The sequence below is a fragment of the Nannospalax galili genome, unplaced genomic scaffold, assembly GCF_000622305.1.
Source record: "Nannospalax galili isolate Female #2095 unplaced genomic scaffold, S.galili_v1.0 scaffold1145, whole genome shotgun sequence".
In the NCBI taxonomy this organism is placed as follows: domain Eukaryota; kingdom Metazoa; phylum Chordata; class Mammalia; order Rodentia; family Spalacidae; genus Nannospalax; species Nannospalax galili.
In genome coordinates, this window is record NW_008352265.1 from 233164 (window position 1) to 247491 (window position 14328).

General features: G+C 47.1%; 1 protein-coding gene across 2 annotated transcripts in view; it reads right to left on the minus strand.

Annotated features, from left to right (window-relative positions):
- Edaradd (EDAR associated death domain) overlaps window positions 1–14328 on the minus strand; it is a 58242-nt gene that overhangs the window by 18199 nt on the left and 25715 nt on the right. For both annotated transcript variants that reach the window (XM_029554077.1, XM_017802210.2), the window contains one exon: window positions 2071–2116. In XM_029554077.1, the coding sequence (XP_029409937.1) occupies window positions 2071–2116 (46 nt within the window). The remainder of the gene's footprint in view (window positions 1–2070; window positions 2117–14328) is intronic.

Below are 14328 nucleotides of genomic sequence, written 5' to 3' on the forward strand. Positions count from 1 at the left end.
ATTTGAGGAGGAAGCATGGAAATTTACATCATGTTAATTAGTAGAGGTGATAATCATTATCATTGAAATCTACCTGATGACTTTACAGACATAGACAGGCGCCAAGCATCCAAGTGCAACCAATTATGACTAGTAATAGATACATACAGGTTAGAGATGCATGCGCCAACATCTCAGTGTTAATAGCAAAAACAATGAGTCTTTCTGCAAGGAACAATATATTCTAAAATGAAATGAAGACCCTTTTTAAATGTTGAAAACTCATTCAATTTTATACTGAGTTCAAAATTTTATAATGGTATTAATTCAACTGTGAACCTAAAAATTTACAGCCACTTTTGAAAGAGATGCATCTTTGCTCTGGAAATTGTTACTGAATATGTTAAAGCTGTAATGAAATACTTCTAATCATGTAGTTATGAAAAATTAAAAAAAGAAAAAAGTTTAAGTGTATTTTTAATTAGAAAAGGAATATATGGGATGGGGCTGAGACTCAGTGGTAGAGCACCTGCCTAGCTCTAGCCCTAGCACAGCAAATAAAAGTTGTTTGTTTTTTTAATTTTATGTGTATGAGTGTATTGCTTATATGTATGTGAGTGCACCTGTGTCATGCAATGTCGTGGAGGTCAGAAGAGGGCTTAGGAGTCCCCTGGAACTGGAGTTAAGGACTGTTCTTAGCCACCATGTGGGTGCTGGGAATCGAACCTGAGTCCTCTGCAAGAGCAGTCAGTGCTTTTAACCGCTGAGCCATCTCTTCAGCACCATAAAAGGAGTTTTAAAAAGCTAAACTTTTATATTTTTTCGGCTAAATGCACTTAAAACAGAGAAGGAATTAGGAATAGGGCATGAGCTAACCTTGGGCTTCCTACATTCTGGGGGAGGAGAGGGAAGGGTCACAGCTGTGGCTTGTGGACCTTCTTTGTTGTCTTGAGCTGCCTCAGGTGTGGGGCCACCGCTCTCTGACAGAGCTCTGCCTCTCGGAACACAGGAGGGTGTGCTGGGTCCTGATGATGGTTCAGTTCTAAAGCTGCCTGTCTACCCTTCACAAAGGAGGGCCAGCTTGGGGCAAAGGCTCTGAACATTTTCATGAGGACTGGGGATGTAGTTCAGTGCGAGGGTGTTTCCCTAACATGCACAAGGCCCTGGGCACCATTCCGAGTACTGCAGTGGGAGGTGGTGAAGATGTGAATGAAATTCTGTAAGACACACCTTGTGTGCCATGCCATGTAGGACGGAAAGCGGCTCTGTTCTGCATGCAGAGAGTAAAAGTTCCTGCTAGCCTTTCCCCTCCCATAATCCCTTTCCCTCGTCCTGTGTAACCTGTGCTCTGCAGAAGAGCTCATGTGAAGAACAGCTTGGCCAAGAATTCGCCGTCAGCATTTGTAAGCCAGTGAGTGAGCTTCACGAAGTGAGCCGTTCTGGCGCTCAAAGAGATCAGGACATGCCCATGAAGGGGTTGGGGGGCCCAGGTGTGCGCACTGACGCCGAGTTCCACAAAGCTCCTTACTCTATACAGAAGATGCAGTAAAGATGATGCTCACCCAGCAAGTTCTATGCCTCGGTTATCTAGATAAACATTGCCTTCAAAAATTTAGTCAGGGCTGGGGGATAGTGCAAAAAGCACTTACTGCATGAGCAGGAGCATCCAAGAACGCACATAAGAAAGCTGGGTGTGGTAGTGCGCCTGTGGTCCCAGCACTGGGGAGGCAGGGAGAAGGGAATCCTTGGAGCTCACTGCTCTGAGAGTCAGCCTAGCTTACTCAGAGAATTCTGGGTCCCACAGAGAGACCATCTTCAAAACCAAGGTGAATGGTTCCTGAGGAGTGACTCCTGCGCGCACGCACACACACACCCGCACACGCACGCAGAGTTATAATCAACACGGATGAAAAGTAACTGCTGATTGTCAAATAGCTACAAAGCCACACACACACACACACACACACACACACACACACACACACACACTAAACCTAATGATAAACAGTCACTGATTAACATTTTCCCACCAATTAACTTTAACCATCCGGCTATCCCAGAAACCCCAAACCTTTACACTAGATCACTTACCTGAATGAGGATCTCTAGCGCTGTCGGGGAAATCCTTTTCTTCTCCCTAAAATCCAAAAAGTGACTTTCATGAAAATCATGGTCATATATAAATAGTATTAATTTTCCTCTTTAGTTAAATTTCCACCAACTACTTGTGAGGCCCTGCATCTCAAGAACGGTACCCCAGGATGGGGAGCTACATGGGTCTCCCCAGAATGGGGAGGAGCTTGTGTTAACTTACCCCCGATTTTGTCCCAGTACCCAGAACACAAGAACACAGTTTGTAACACAGCTGGCCCCACGGGACACTAGACAAACATTCCTGAAATGTCAGTGTCCTGTTTAAAACTTCTGAGCGCCTACAACCACGTGTTCCTGCTTCGTTTTCCTTTCATGTTATGAGTTATTTTCCTTATTTTGTTTCCAGTCTTCCTTTAGTCAGGTTCGTTGTCACTGTACACTAGAATTGTGTGTGTGTGTGTGTGTGTGTGTGTGTGTGTGTGTAGGCCAGAGGTTGACGTCGGGCATCTTCCACTTTACCTTCTGAGACAGTGTTCTAGTTTGCCTTCAATTGCTGTGACAAAATACTCTGACCAATACCAGCTTGGGGAGGAAAGGGTTTATTTGGCTTACATCTCCCAGGTCACAGTTCATCAGGGAGCCCAAGGAAGGAACTCAGGGCAGGAACCTGGAGGAAGGAGCTGGAGCACAGGCCACGGAGGAATGCTGTGTACTGGCTTGCTCCCTGGTCCCTGCTCAGCCTGCTTTCTTATGCAACACAGGACAACCTGCTCAGGGGTGGCACCACCCACAGTGGGCTGAGCCCTCCCATATCACTTAACAATCAAGAAAATGCTGCACAGACATGGCAGGCCAGTCCAATGGAGGCAATTCCCTAGTTGAGGCTCCCTCTACCCAGGTGTGTCAAGTTGACACCCAAAGCTACCCAGTACAGATTCTCTCACTGAACACAGAGCTCACTGGTCAGTGAACTCAGTGGTCTGTCTGTCTCAGCACCCTGGCCTCCACCCAGTGCCACAGTTACAGATGTGTCGACTACTCCTGTCTTTATGTGGATGCCAGGGATCTGAACTCATGCCCTGGCGCTTGCTCGGTAGGCACTTTACCTCACCGAGCCGTCTCCCCAGCCCCGACCCCCAGGCTACAATGACAGTTATTTCTTTTCAGCCTACATTGCAAAGCAGCTAAAACAAACTATGAAAAAGCAGGTCAAATCCCTGGGGAGGTGACAGTGCTTCCCCAGACATGCTATGTTATCCACGATGGTTGGATTCACTCTGATCTCCCAGGAGTGAAGTATGTGTTGTCCACAAAGTTGGCAGGGAGAACCAGTCCCAGCATGCCTTTGTTTATGTGAACTGCATCTTTATGTAGGATTACAATCTCTCTTGCTACCCAGTGTTACCCCTCCAACCATCACTGGAAAGAGTCGGCAGCCAATGCTTTGTGGCTCCAGGCAAAGTATGTGAACCAAGGCTCTGTTAAGAGTCACACAGCTACACGGAGTTTTTATTTAATTCTGAGGTGTCTGAATTTCAATTTCAAGAAGTGCTAACGGCCAGGCATGGTGGCACACACCTGTAATCCAGTGCTTGGGAGGTGGAGGCAGGAGGATCAAGGAGTTTATGGCTAACTCTGGTTACATATCAAGTTTGAAGCTAGCCTGGGCTACATGAGATCCTGTCTCAAAAAAAAAAGCAGGGTCAGAGTGGGGTGGGGATATAGTTCAGTCAGTAGAGTGCTTGTCTGTCATGTTTGAAGTCCTGGAGTTGATCCCTAGCACCACATAAACCAGGAGTGGTGATGCACACCTGTAATCCAAGCACCTAGGAAGTACATGCAGGAGGATCAGAAATCCAAGGTCATCCTCAGCTACACAGTCAATTTAAGGCCAGCTTGGGTTACATGAGACCTTATCTCAAAGACAAAAACTAAATAGAAAAAAAGCCACCCCCCCAAAAAAAATCAGATTATGAAAACAAGTAAGAAACAACAAAAAATCAATACATAAACATAAGCAACCATTTCCCAGATAAAGAGATGGATAAAACACAGGATGGTCTCATTAGTGGACACTTGCAGAACAGGGCATGATTTTTTTTCTGACTTTTCATTTTATTTTATTTTATTTTATTTTATTTTATTTTATTTTATTTCACTTAATGTGTACGAGTGTATTGCCTGCATGGGTGTGAGTGCACCCGTGTCACGTAATGCCCTTGGAAAACTGAAAAGAGCATTGGATCCCTTAGAACTGGAGTTGCGGACGGTTGTTAGCTGCCATGTGGGTGCTGGGATTTGAACCTAGATCCACTGCCCCCCGTACCCAGTGCTCTTAATCACTGAGCCATCTCTCCAGTGCCCTGACTTATCTATTTTTATTTTATGTGTATGAGTGTTTTACCTGGATGTGTGTAAGTGCACTTGTGCCATGCAATGCCTATGGAGGCAAGAAGAGGGCAAAGGATCCCCTGGACCTGGAGTTACAGATGGCTGTTAGCTGCTGTGTGGGTGGTGGGACTTGAACCTAGGTTCTCTGGAAGAGCAGTCAGTGCTGGGGGTTGGAGAGATGGCGCAGCAGTTCAGTGACTTTAAAATAATGACTTAAATTGCCAGGCATGGTGACACACGCCTTTAGTCCCAGCACTTGGGAGGCAGAGGCAGGCAGAGCTCTGTGAGTTCAAGGCCAGCCTGGTCTATATTCCAGGCCAGCTGGAGCTACAGGGAGATACCCTCTCAAAAAGACCAAAAAAAAATTTAAATTTTATTTTACGTGTATAAGTGTCATGCATGTGTATATGTAAGTGTACAATGTGTGTGCGATGCCCATGGAGGCCAGAAATGGGCATCAGATCCCCTGGAACTGGAGTGACAGAAGGTTGTTAACTGCCATGTGGGAGTTGGGAACCAAACCCAGGTCCTCTACAAGAGCAGTCAGTGCCCTTAACTGCTGAGCCGTCTCTCCAGCCCCAGGACTGGGCTTTTATGCAGAGGCTCACAGGAGCTGACAAGGACATGGAAAAGTGGGGTGTCCCTCTGGGTCATTGAGTGATGTCAACAAGAAGGGATGGTTGAAGTCCTTCTTGGAGCAAGGTGAGCAGGCACGCTCTGCAGAGGTCATGGACACGGAAGGAGGTCAGGCCTGTGCCCAGCAGCCCTGAGATGCATATGGCAGAGGAGAGCACTGGTCCCTGGCAGAGGCTGTGGCAGGAGACAGAACTAGGGGTGCTAGAGAGGGCAGCAGTGGAGCACAGGCTGGGGGCCCACCCTCCTGGGGCACCCCAACATTTACACTGTCATTAGTGGGAGAAAAGGAAGGAGAGATGGGGTCAGAGAGAAGGGGGTGACATGAGTCTCAAGAATGTCACCGGCTCCGAGGGCCAAGTGAAAGCAGAGTTGGTGAGAGGCGGGATGGAAAACACAAGCCAGGTGGGCCCTGGGCCTGGGGATGTGGCTGGAAGACACATGTGGTTTCTTCTGCCTAGAATGCTCCTGGGACCCAGCCCTGTGAGGTTCCCCAATCTGCCCTCTTCAGCAGGCCTCGGCTGACATCACTTCCTCTCAGGAGTCTTCTCCAAATGCTCTGTGTGGGTGCTGTGACCTGGCCCCTCCCACAGCATCCTATAGTGTCACCTACAGTGTCTGTGGCTCTGGGTTTGGAGTCTGTCCTCTACATTAGACTACACACCATATGGCAAGAACATTGTGCATTATGTACCCTGGGGATCAGCTGGAGTCTGGAACATCAAATGTTTGTTGAGGGAGGGAGGGAGTTGTGGACACAATGCAGTCTGAGTTTTCCAGATCTTTCCATGGGCTGCCTTTTAACATGATGCTGTCCCCCATCCCCTGCCTGCTCTGTGGCCTCATCTCCTTGGTCTGAAGAGCTGTGGCAACTCCATTTTAAAACCAACCTCCATTTTATTAAACACCCCAGTTGAATATTTCCAGTAAGAGCGAGTAGTTCCCGGAATATCCAGAGACCAACTGCCACAAACGGTCAAAACTGCCTCCCAACCACAAACAGTCAAAATAGCCTGACAAACAACCAATCACCTACGGCCCCATACATTCACCCCACCATGACGTAAGGCTGTGGTGGGCCCCCTATAAAAGGCCAGCCCAAACAATGGACTGGGCCTTCTCATAGAGCTGGGGTGCCAGTCTCTGTGTTAAGGTCCCTACTGTGGTTTGTACTTTTGTTCAATAAACCTTGCTTTTGCAGTTTTGGAAGTGTCGGGCAGTCGCTGGTCTCTTTGGGATCCCGAGGCTGAAGTATATATAACAGGTCCACAGCTTCATCCCCACGTGCACCCCTGCCCCAGGTCTAACCTCCATTCCCATCCACTTAGTCACTGCCAAGCACCTGTGTGCTAGGTTTTGGTGTGCTTTTGAAAAAGGGTCTCACTAGGTAGCCAGGGCCCACACCTAGCAGGAAGTGAAGTGTCTGCAGGCATGGGGCCATTGCAAGGTGGCCTTTTGTTACAATGTAGGAGCCACCTGCGGCACCAAGCACAGCTTCCAGAGAATGCACCAGGCTCTGAGGGGGCCTGGAGATTTCCAAGAAGGGGTTGTGGGCAGAAGACAGAGCAATCCTCAGGAGTGAGGCTGGTGCCAAGAACCCGCCATAGGCCTGGATCACAGGCTTTGGGCCTGGGGCATCTGTGAGAGCTGGGGACCAGTCAGCCTCCCAAGCTGATGAGCACTTGCTGTTTCCATGACAACCAAGTCAGGAACACAGCAGAGTCTTGGTTCTGAGCAGCAGCAGCTTCACTGGGTCAAGCCCAAAGAACCAGGTAAGAGCTCCAGACTCTCCACTTCCGTGTCCTCCTCTGAATCTCCAGGGAACGCCCCTGGCCCCCAAGGATTGAAGCATGTACCTCTCCCCTTTTCTGGCTGAGCCTCCAAAACTGTCCTGACCTCAAACACCACCTTCTAGCATCTTGGAGACTGGTGTGTTTGTGTATCTGCCCTGTGCCAGGCACGTGCCCCAATGCAGCGTTAGCTCACTTCATTCTCCAAATGTCCAGGGGCTGATGAAAAAGCCCTGTAAAGACCTTTCCAGCACCTCACCCTAACTCCCCAGAAAGGGCTGGTTCTCTAGAAAAGAGTAGGCTCTTTGTTGTTGTTTATTTTGTTTTGGGGTTTCTGTTTGTTTCTTTTTTGACACAGAGTCTCCCTGTAGCCCCAATCAGCCTAGAACTCACTGTATAGACAAGGCTGACCTCGACCCCACCGAGATCAGCCTGCCTCTGCCTCCCGAGTGCTGGGAGGCACCACCACGTGCACCATCACGCCCAGCAAGAAGAGTTTTTGAGTGAGGCTTTGTAGGTGGATGACATGGGGTTGCATAAGAATCTGCTTATGTCATGGTGATGCTCACCTTTAATCTCAGCATTCAAACTGCAGAGGCAGGCTCTGTGAGTTCGAGGCCAGACTGGTCTATCTAGCCAGTTCCAGGCTGGTCAGGGCTACATAGTGAGACCCTGTCTCAAAACAAAACAAAACAAAAACGTGCCACTGAAAACCATGGGTGCTAAGTGGGCAAAGGAATTAAAGTTTCTATTTAGGGCAGAGTTCAACCAAAGAGTGCTTACATAGTGTTTGCAAACTCTGGGCTCCACCCCAAGTCACAGTGCGAAGAAAACCTTCAGTCGACACACAGGACTATAGAGCAGTAGCAATGAAGACTTGGAACAGTTGTTTTTTTTTTTTTTTTGGCTTTTTGAGACAGGGTCTCCCTGTAGCCCCAGCTGTCCTGGAACTCACTATGTAGATCAGGCTGGCCTTGAACTCACAGAGATCCTCTTGCCTCTGCTTCTGGAGTGCTGGGATTAAAGGTGTGCACCACCATGCCCAGCAAGACTTGGAACAGTTTTTAAAGCGCATCAGAACCCTTCAGAAGAGGAATTATGAAGTAGGTTTTTTTGTTACTGGTATATGTGAGTGCTCATCTGTTCATGTGTATAAGAGTGTGCACATGCATGGTGTGTGCATGGAGGTCAAAGGACAACCTCAGCTGTCCATCCTTGGCCTCTTGCTGTTTGCTGCCATGTACAACAGGATAGCTGGCCCCAAGCTCCTGGGGACTCCTGTCCCCATCCCCGATCTCGACATAGGAGTGCTGGTATTACAGGCACTGTGTCCAGCTTTATGTGTGTTCTGGGGATCTGATCTGGTGTCTTCATGTTCATATGGTACTTTTACCCACAGAGCCATCTCCCCGGCCCTCAAAATCTTTTAAACTATCCTTGAGAAAAGAGAGAATTTCCTTAAACCTATTTCCTTTGTTACTGTTTTGTTTGTTTTTGGAGATATGGTCCCACTATGTGGCCCTGGAAGACCTGAGACTCACTATGTTCTTTAATTGATCAGCTCTACATGTACCATGTGTTTAAGTGCACCCATGTCATGCAGTACCCACAGAGGTCAGAAGAGGCTATTAGATTCCTCTGGAACTGGAATTACAGTTTAGCCACAATGTGGGTGCTGGGAATGGACCCTGGGTCCTCTGCAAGAGCAGCCAGTGCTCTTAACCCTTGAGTTATCTCTCTAGCCCCGCCAGATAATTTTCTAGAAATTAGCATCCTTTTCCACCGTCTACTATGTGAGGACGGTGATGGTGTACTGGACACCCGGATCATTATAAGCCCACAGGGAATTCTAACCCACTTGTGAAACCTAAAGGCATTAGAGTCAACACAGCTTTGAGATCAGCAATTAGAGCTGATCAATTAAAGAACAGTCCAGCTTATTAATGAAAAAAAAAACTGCTTTTAGACTGTCTTAGGAAAACACCTAAGGTGCTAGAAAGCAGGTAGTTCTGCCTTTTGACTTGTCCATGTCTTAAACACATATGTGTATGTATGTGTGTGTATGTACACATAAATGTCTATGTATATATTCTTTCAGTCCTAAGGATTAGCCCAGGGTCTTGCACATACATGCCAGGCAAGTGCTCCACCACAAGCTATGCCCTCAACCCTGTTTTCTTCATTTTTAAAAATTTTGAGGCAGGGTCTCACCAAGTTGCCCAAGCCAGCCTGAATTCATTCTGTACCCCAGGCTGACCTTGATCCTTTGATCCTCCTGCATCAGCCCCCCAAGTAGCTGGATTACAGATCTGCCCCCACAAAGGCCTGGCTTAACCACAAATATTTTATCTCAACCTGGTCCAAAACCAGAAATAAGTTAAAGTCCTTGGCATTAATAGACCCAAGCAAGTCAGAACACTACGATTTTTCATTTAGATTTTAATTTCTGGGGAGCTGCATTATAGAAAAAAAAAAAAAGGTGGTAAGAGGAGCATGGCTTTGTCAGGAGGCCGATGGGCACTGAGACTGACATTCCCTTACTTTCTTTAGTCATAGAAAATAGGGACAGCAGGTGGCCCTGCCTCACCGGAGCCTTAGCCTTGACAAGGTAAATTTAGCAAGACTGTAAGCGAGATGTCTGACCACGGCATTGGGCTGAGTCAGCAAAAATAACAAGAGTGGCTCTCCACAGCTGAGAGACCAGAGGAGCTGCAGAGCGTTGCGGAGGACACAGAGGGAAACTCAGAGTGTGGCTGCAGGGTTTGTTTCCAGTAAGGTTGTGATACAGGGGGAGGACCAGCCTGTGGGTGGTGCACATAGACGGGAGGAAGGTCATTGCACGGTTGCAGTCTGGGATATATGACTAGAGTCTAGAAAAATGAAGACCAGGGGCTGGAGAGATCACTCACCGGCTATGAGCATCTCCTGCTCTTGCAGAAGACCTGAGCTTGGTTCCCAGCACCCATGTGGGGTGGCTCACAACCATCTGTAACTCCAGCTCCAGCGATGTGTCTGTGGACTCCACAGGTACATGCGTACATGTGCATATACCCCCGCAAAAATACACACATATACGCATAACTTTTTTATTCAAGTGTGGTAAAGTATTCTGAAGATATTACGTATCAGTGGAAGATAGAATCAGATCGTTGACTGGGAACAAAATTGTCTTACTTGTCAAAAGAGGGAAAGAGAAGTGTTGCTCACTTTTGTAGTTGTTTGGGTTTTTTTTTCTTTTTTTTTTGAAGTTTCCTGTAGTCCAGGCTAGTCCTGAACTATGTAGCTGAGGATGACCTTGAGCTTATCCGCCTGCCTCCACCTACCGAATGCTGGAATTCCAGGTGTGAGCCGTACTCCAAGCTTACTTGAGTATTTTTGACATCAAGTGGTCAGTGTCTATTCAAATATAGCACCCTCAATCTCCTTTTTGAGGCAGGATGGCCAGCTCTGTAGGCTGATGTAAAATGCTTGTCAATCATGACCAGAGGAGGCAGGGAAGAGGCTAAGATCAAGTTCATAGCACAGAACAGATGATTTCAAACCCCTTAAAATTCCATCTCTCTTTCTAGATGCCCAGACAGCTGTGTGTCAAGAGCCCCGTGTGGGCTGGCCTAAGGAGGAATGGTCTGTTTGGACTGGGAAGAAGTCTCTCTTAGCAGAGTTAACAATCCCATGTACTCATTCTAAGGAAAACCTGCTGTTTGCCTGATAGCAATGGTGCTTTCTTCTATAACCTTCAGACCAGGGGTAAAGTAAGGAATCACTGAATAAATCAGAGCTAGCTGATTTTCCCTTAGAGGAAAAACGCTCTGTGACTCACTGATCTATGCAACAGATCTTGTTGGAGCTTGAAAGGATTGCTGCACATCCAGAGCTGCAGGCAGGGGCCTGCCAGGCTGACTCACAGTAGAGTCTGCAGCCCCGCTGGTCCCTGCCATGCCGTTATTACCATTCATTGAAAGGCTTTGGGTCTGCAGATCATCTGGTGGGCCCATGGCTCTGCCAGGGCACCGAGGTTGTTGGTTGGATTCCACCCACGGCCCAACAGAGCAGCACAAAGAAAGCAGCAGCCCCTGCCTGCGTGAGAGTTTGAGTCCACACTGTCTCCTACAGGCTCACATGTTTGAACACTTGGTCCCCAGAAGATGACGCTGTGTGGGGAGGTTGTGGAATCTCTGGGGTGTCCGGCCCAGCTGGAGGACTTAGGTCACTAGGGGTGTGCCTTAGGATGTTGTAGCCCAGCCAGGCCTCAGAGTCTCTGCTCTCTGATGCACCATGACACAGGGACCTGCGGACACACGCTCCCACCACCAGGAATCCAGCCATGCCTTCCCTGCCATGAGGGACTGTTATTTCCTGTAACTGTGAGACAAAATAAACTCTTCCTCTCTAGATTTGAGTCTGTTGGGCATTTAGTCACAGCAGTAAGTAAACATTGAATATGTCCTACATTTACCAATTGTTCCTCCAGTCCAGGACCCTTCAGACTTGGAGGAAAAGCCTACAATCTCTGTAGGTTTAGGTGGGTAGGTACACCAACTGCTACCAACTGGGAATGTCAGGTCTCTGGGGCAGCGTGGGGTTGGGCAAAGACAAGCCAGACAGGCTGTCTCTTAAGGAGCTGCCTGCAGGGCACTGCCAATGATTTTGGTCAAACCTGTAGACAACATTGACACTATTTTATGTACATACGTGTGTGTACAATGATGTATAGTTGAAACAAAAAATTAAATAATTTGTATTTCTTATAACATTTACTACTAGACGTCAATGAATTTCATGGAAGCATTGCAGCTCATTTTCTATTTTTTAAAAGATGCTATTTATCCAAATGTGGCGGCACATGCCTTTAATCTTAATACTTGGGAGGCAGAGGCAGACAGTTCTCTGTGAGACAGAGGCCAGCCTGGTCTACATAGTAAGTTCCAGGTCAGCCAAGGCTATATAGTGAGACCCTATCTTAAAAAAAAAAAAAAAAACAGAAAAAGATTCTATTTTTAATTATGTGTATGTGTGTGTCTGTGTACATGTATGTGCATGTGAGTACAGTGCCTATACAGGCCAGAAGCAGGCATCTGATCCCCTAGAGCTGGAGTTACAGGTAGTTGTGAGATGCCTGATGTAGTATAGGAACTGAACTGGAGTCCTCTGCAGGGGCAGTACGTGCTCTTAACGACTGAGCATCTCTCCAGCCCCATATTCTCTATTTTGACTGTATTTTCCTATTAGTGAAAAAGCTGTAAAGAATCTGTATGACCTTCTAACCTGGGCCTTTGTCTTCTGCTTACAAAACACACTGAACAAAGGAAGCAGGACTGTAAGAAATCATGGCATGCACAGAGGTGTAGGGGTGCATAAAGAGGCTTCCTCAGGGCTTGGTGTCTGCCTCTGTGGGACAGCAGGAACAGTGATAACTGATCGAAGGTGTCAGTTCTCCCCAAGCCAACCTGCAGAGTCAACACAACCCCAGTCCAAGCCTCAGCAAGCTATTTTGTGGATATTGACAAACTGATTCTTAAGTCTACATGGAAAGTGGGAAGGTCCAGACCAGATCAGACAACAGAAGAGCAGTGGACTGTAACTGATTTTTTTTTTTTTTTTTTTTGTCTTTTTGAGACAAGGTCTTCCTGTAGCCTCAGCTATGTAGAACTCACTATGTAGATCAGTCTGGCCTTGAACTCACAGAGATTCACCTGCCTCTGCCTCCTGAGTGCTGGGACTAAAGGTGTGTGCCACCACATCCGGTGACTGTAACTGACTTTAAAACACACTGTGAAACTACACCAATTCAGACAGTGTGGCACCTTTAGGAGATTATTCAGATATCAGCTGGTTTGGACATCATTGAAAATGGGCCCCTCCCTCATAATCAGCAACTTTAGAAACCAGGAACTGAAACTGTAGAACTCTGATTATTGGTCAAAAGAATTGGATTTGAGGGGCTGGAGGTTAAGAGGACAGACTGTTCTTGCAGAGGACCTGGGTTCGATTCTCAGCACCCACATGGCGACTAACAACCATCAGTAACTCCAGTTCCAGGGGATCCAGCACCCTCCTCTGACCTCCACAGGCACTGCACAATATGAGTGCAGGCAATACACTCATAAGAAATTAAAATAATAAAGAAATAAAAGAGTAGGATAGAGTCACATCTCTAGATTTCATGGAGTCTTGATGTTTTAACTATCTAGAGAATCATAGATTACTTTTTTTTTTTGAGATATGGTCTTATATAGTCCAAACTGGCCTTAAAATCCCTCTGTAGCCAAGGATGACCTTGAACTTTTTGATCTTCCTGCCTTCTCCTGGGTGCTAGGTCATGTACCACTATGTGGGTTTCATGTGGTGCTGGGGATGGGACTCAAGGATTCTTATGCTAGGCAAGCAGTTTACCAACTAAGCCACATCTCTAGCCCAATATTACTATCTTGCTGGAGGATTTCTGGTAAAGAGCAAAGAGAGACTTTTTCCCCTCCCTAAGAGAGGAAAGGAGGGGGTGATAGAACTCTGTGCCTTGAAAGTGGAAAGTGGACTACTAGGGTGGCAAGCTCAAGGGGGCGAGGGAGGGGATAACGGAGGGGGGTCAACAAAAACAAACTGCTTCAAATGTCACACTGACACCTATCATTTTTACAGTAATTAAAAAATAAATGATAAGGCCTGGAGAGACGGCTCAGCGGTTAAGAATACTGGTTGTTCTTGCAGAAGACCCGGGTTCAAATCCCAGCACCCACATGGCAGCTAACAACTGTCTATAACTCCAGTCCCAGGGTATCCGACAGCCTCTTCTGACCTCTGAAGGCATTGCACAACACGGGCGCACTCACATACATGCAGGCAATACACGCATATACATAAAATAAAAATAATTTAAAAAATTTAAAAAACCAATAAAACATCAATCCAAATGGTCCTGGTGATTAACCAAAACAGGAAAATGCCCCTCCCCCTAAAGCTGTCTGCTCTAGAAACTTTTAAAAAATAGCATAAATTCAGAGTCTGGAGAGATGACTCAATGGTTAGGAGCACTACCTGCTCCACAAAGGACCAGGGTTCAGCTCCCAGCACCCACATAGCAGCTACACCATCTGTAACTCCAGCTCCAACGCCCTCTCCTGGCCTTCATGAGCACTACATGCATGTGGTGTACTTACATGCAGGCAAAACCTTCATATACATAAAATTTTTTTAGACATTAAAAGATAGCATAAAGTCTAAGTCAATATGCAGGACAGCACAATGGTCTCTGGCTGTGTCCACCGTCACACTGAGAACTCTCCTCAAACGTTCCCTTTGGCCACTTTCGGGTCTCACCCTCGAGAGTGGCCACTTCATTATGTAGTAAGTGCCACCTGTCTGACCTCTGCACTATGCTCCTTGGGTCTCATCTGAGTTCTTTCAGTGGCGATCACAAGGGCCAGGAAGCTGGAAATGGGGCAAA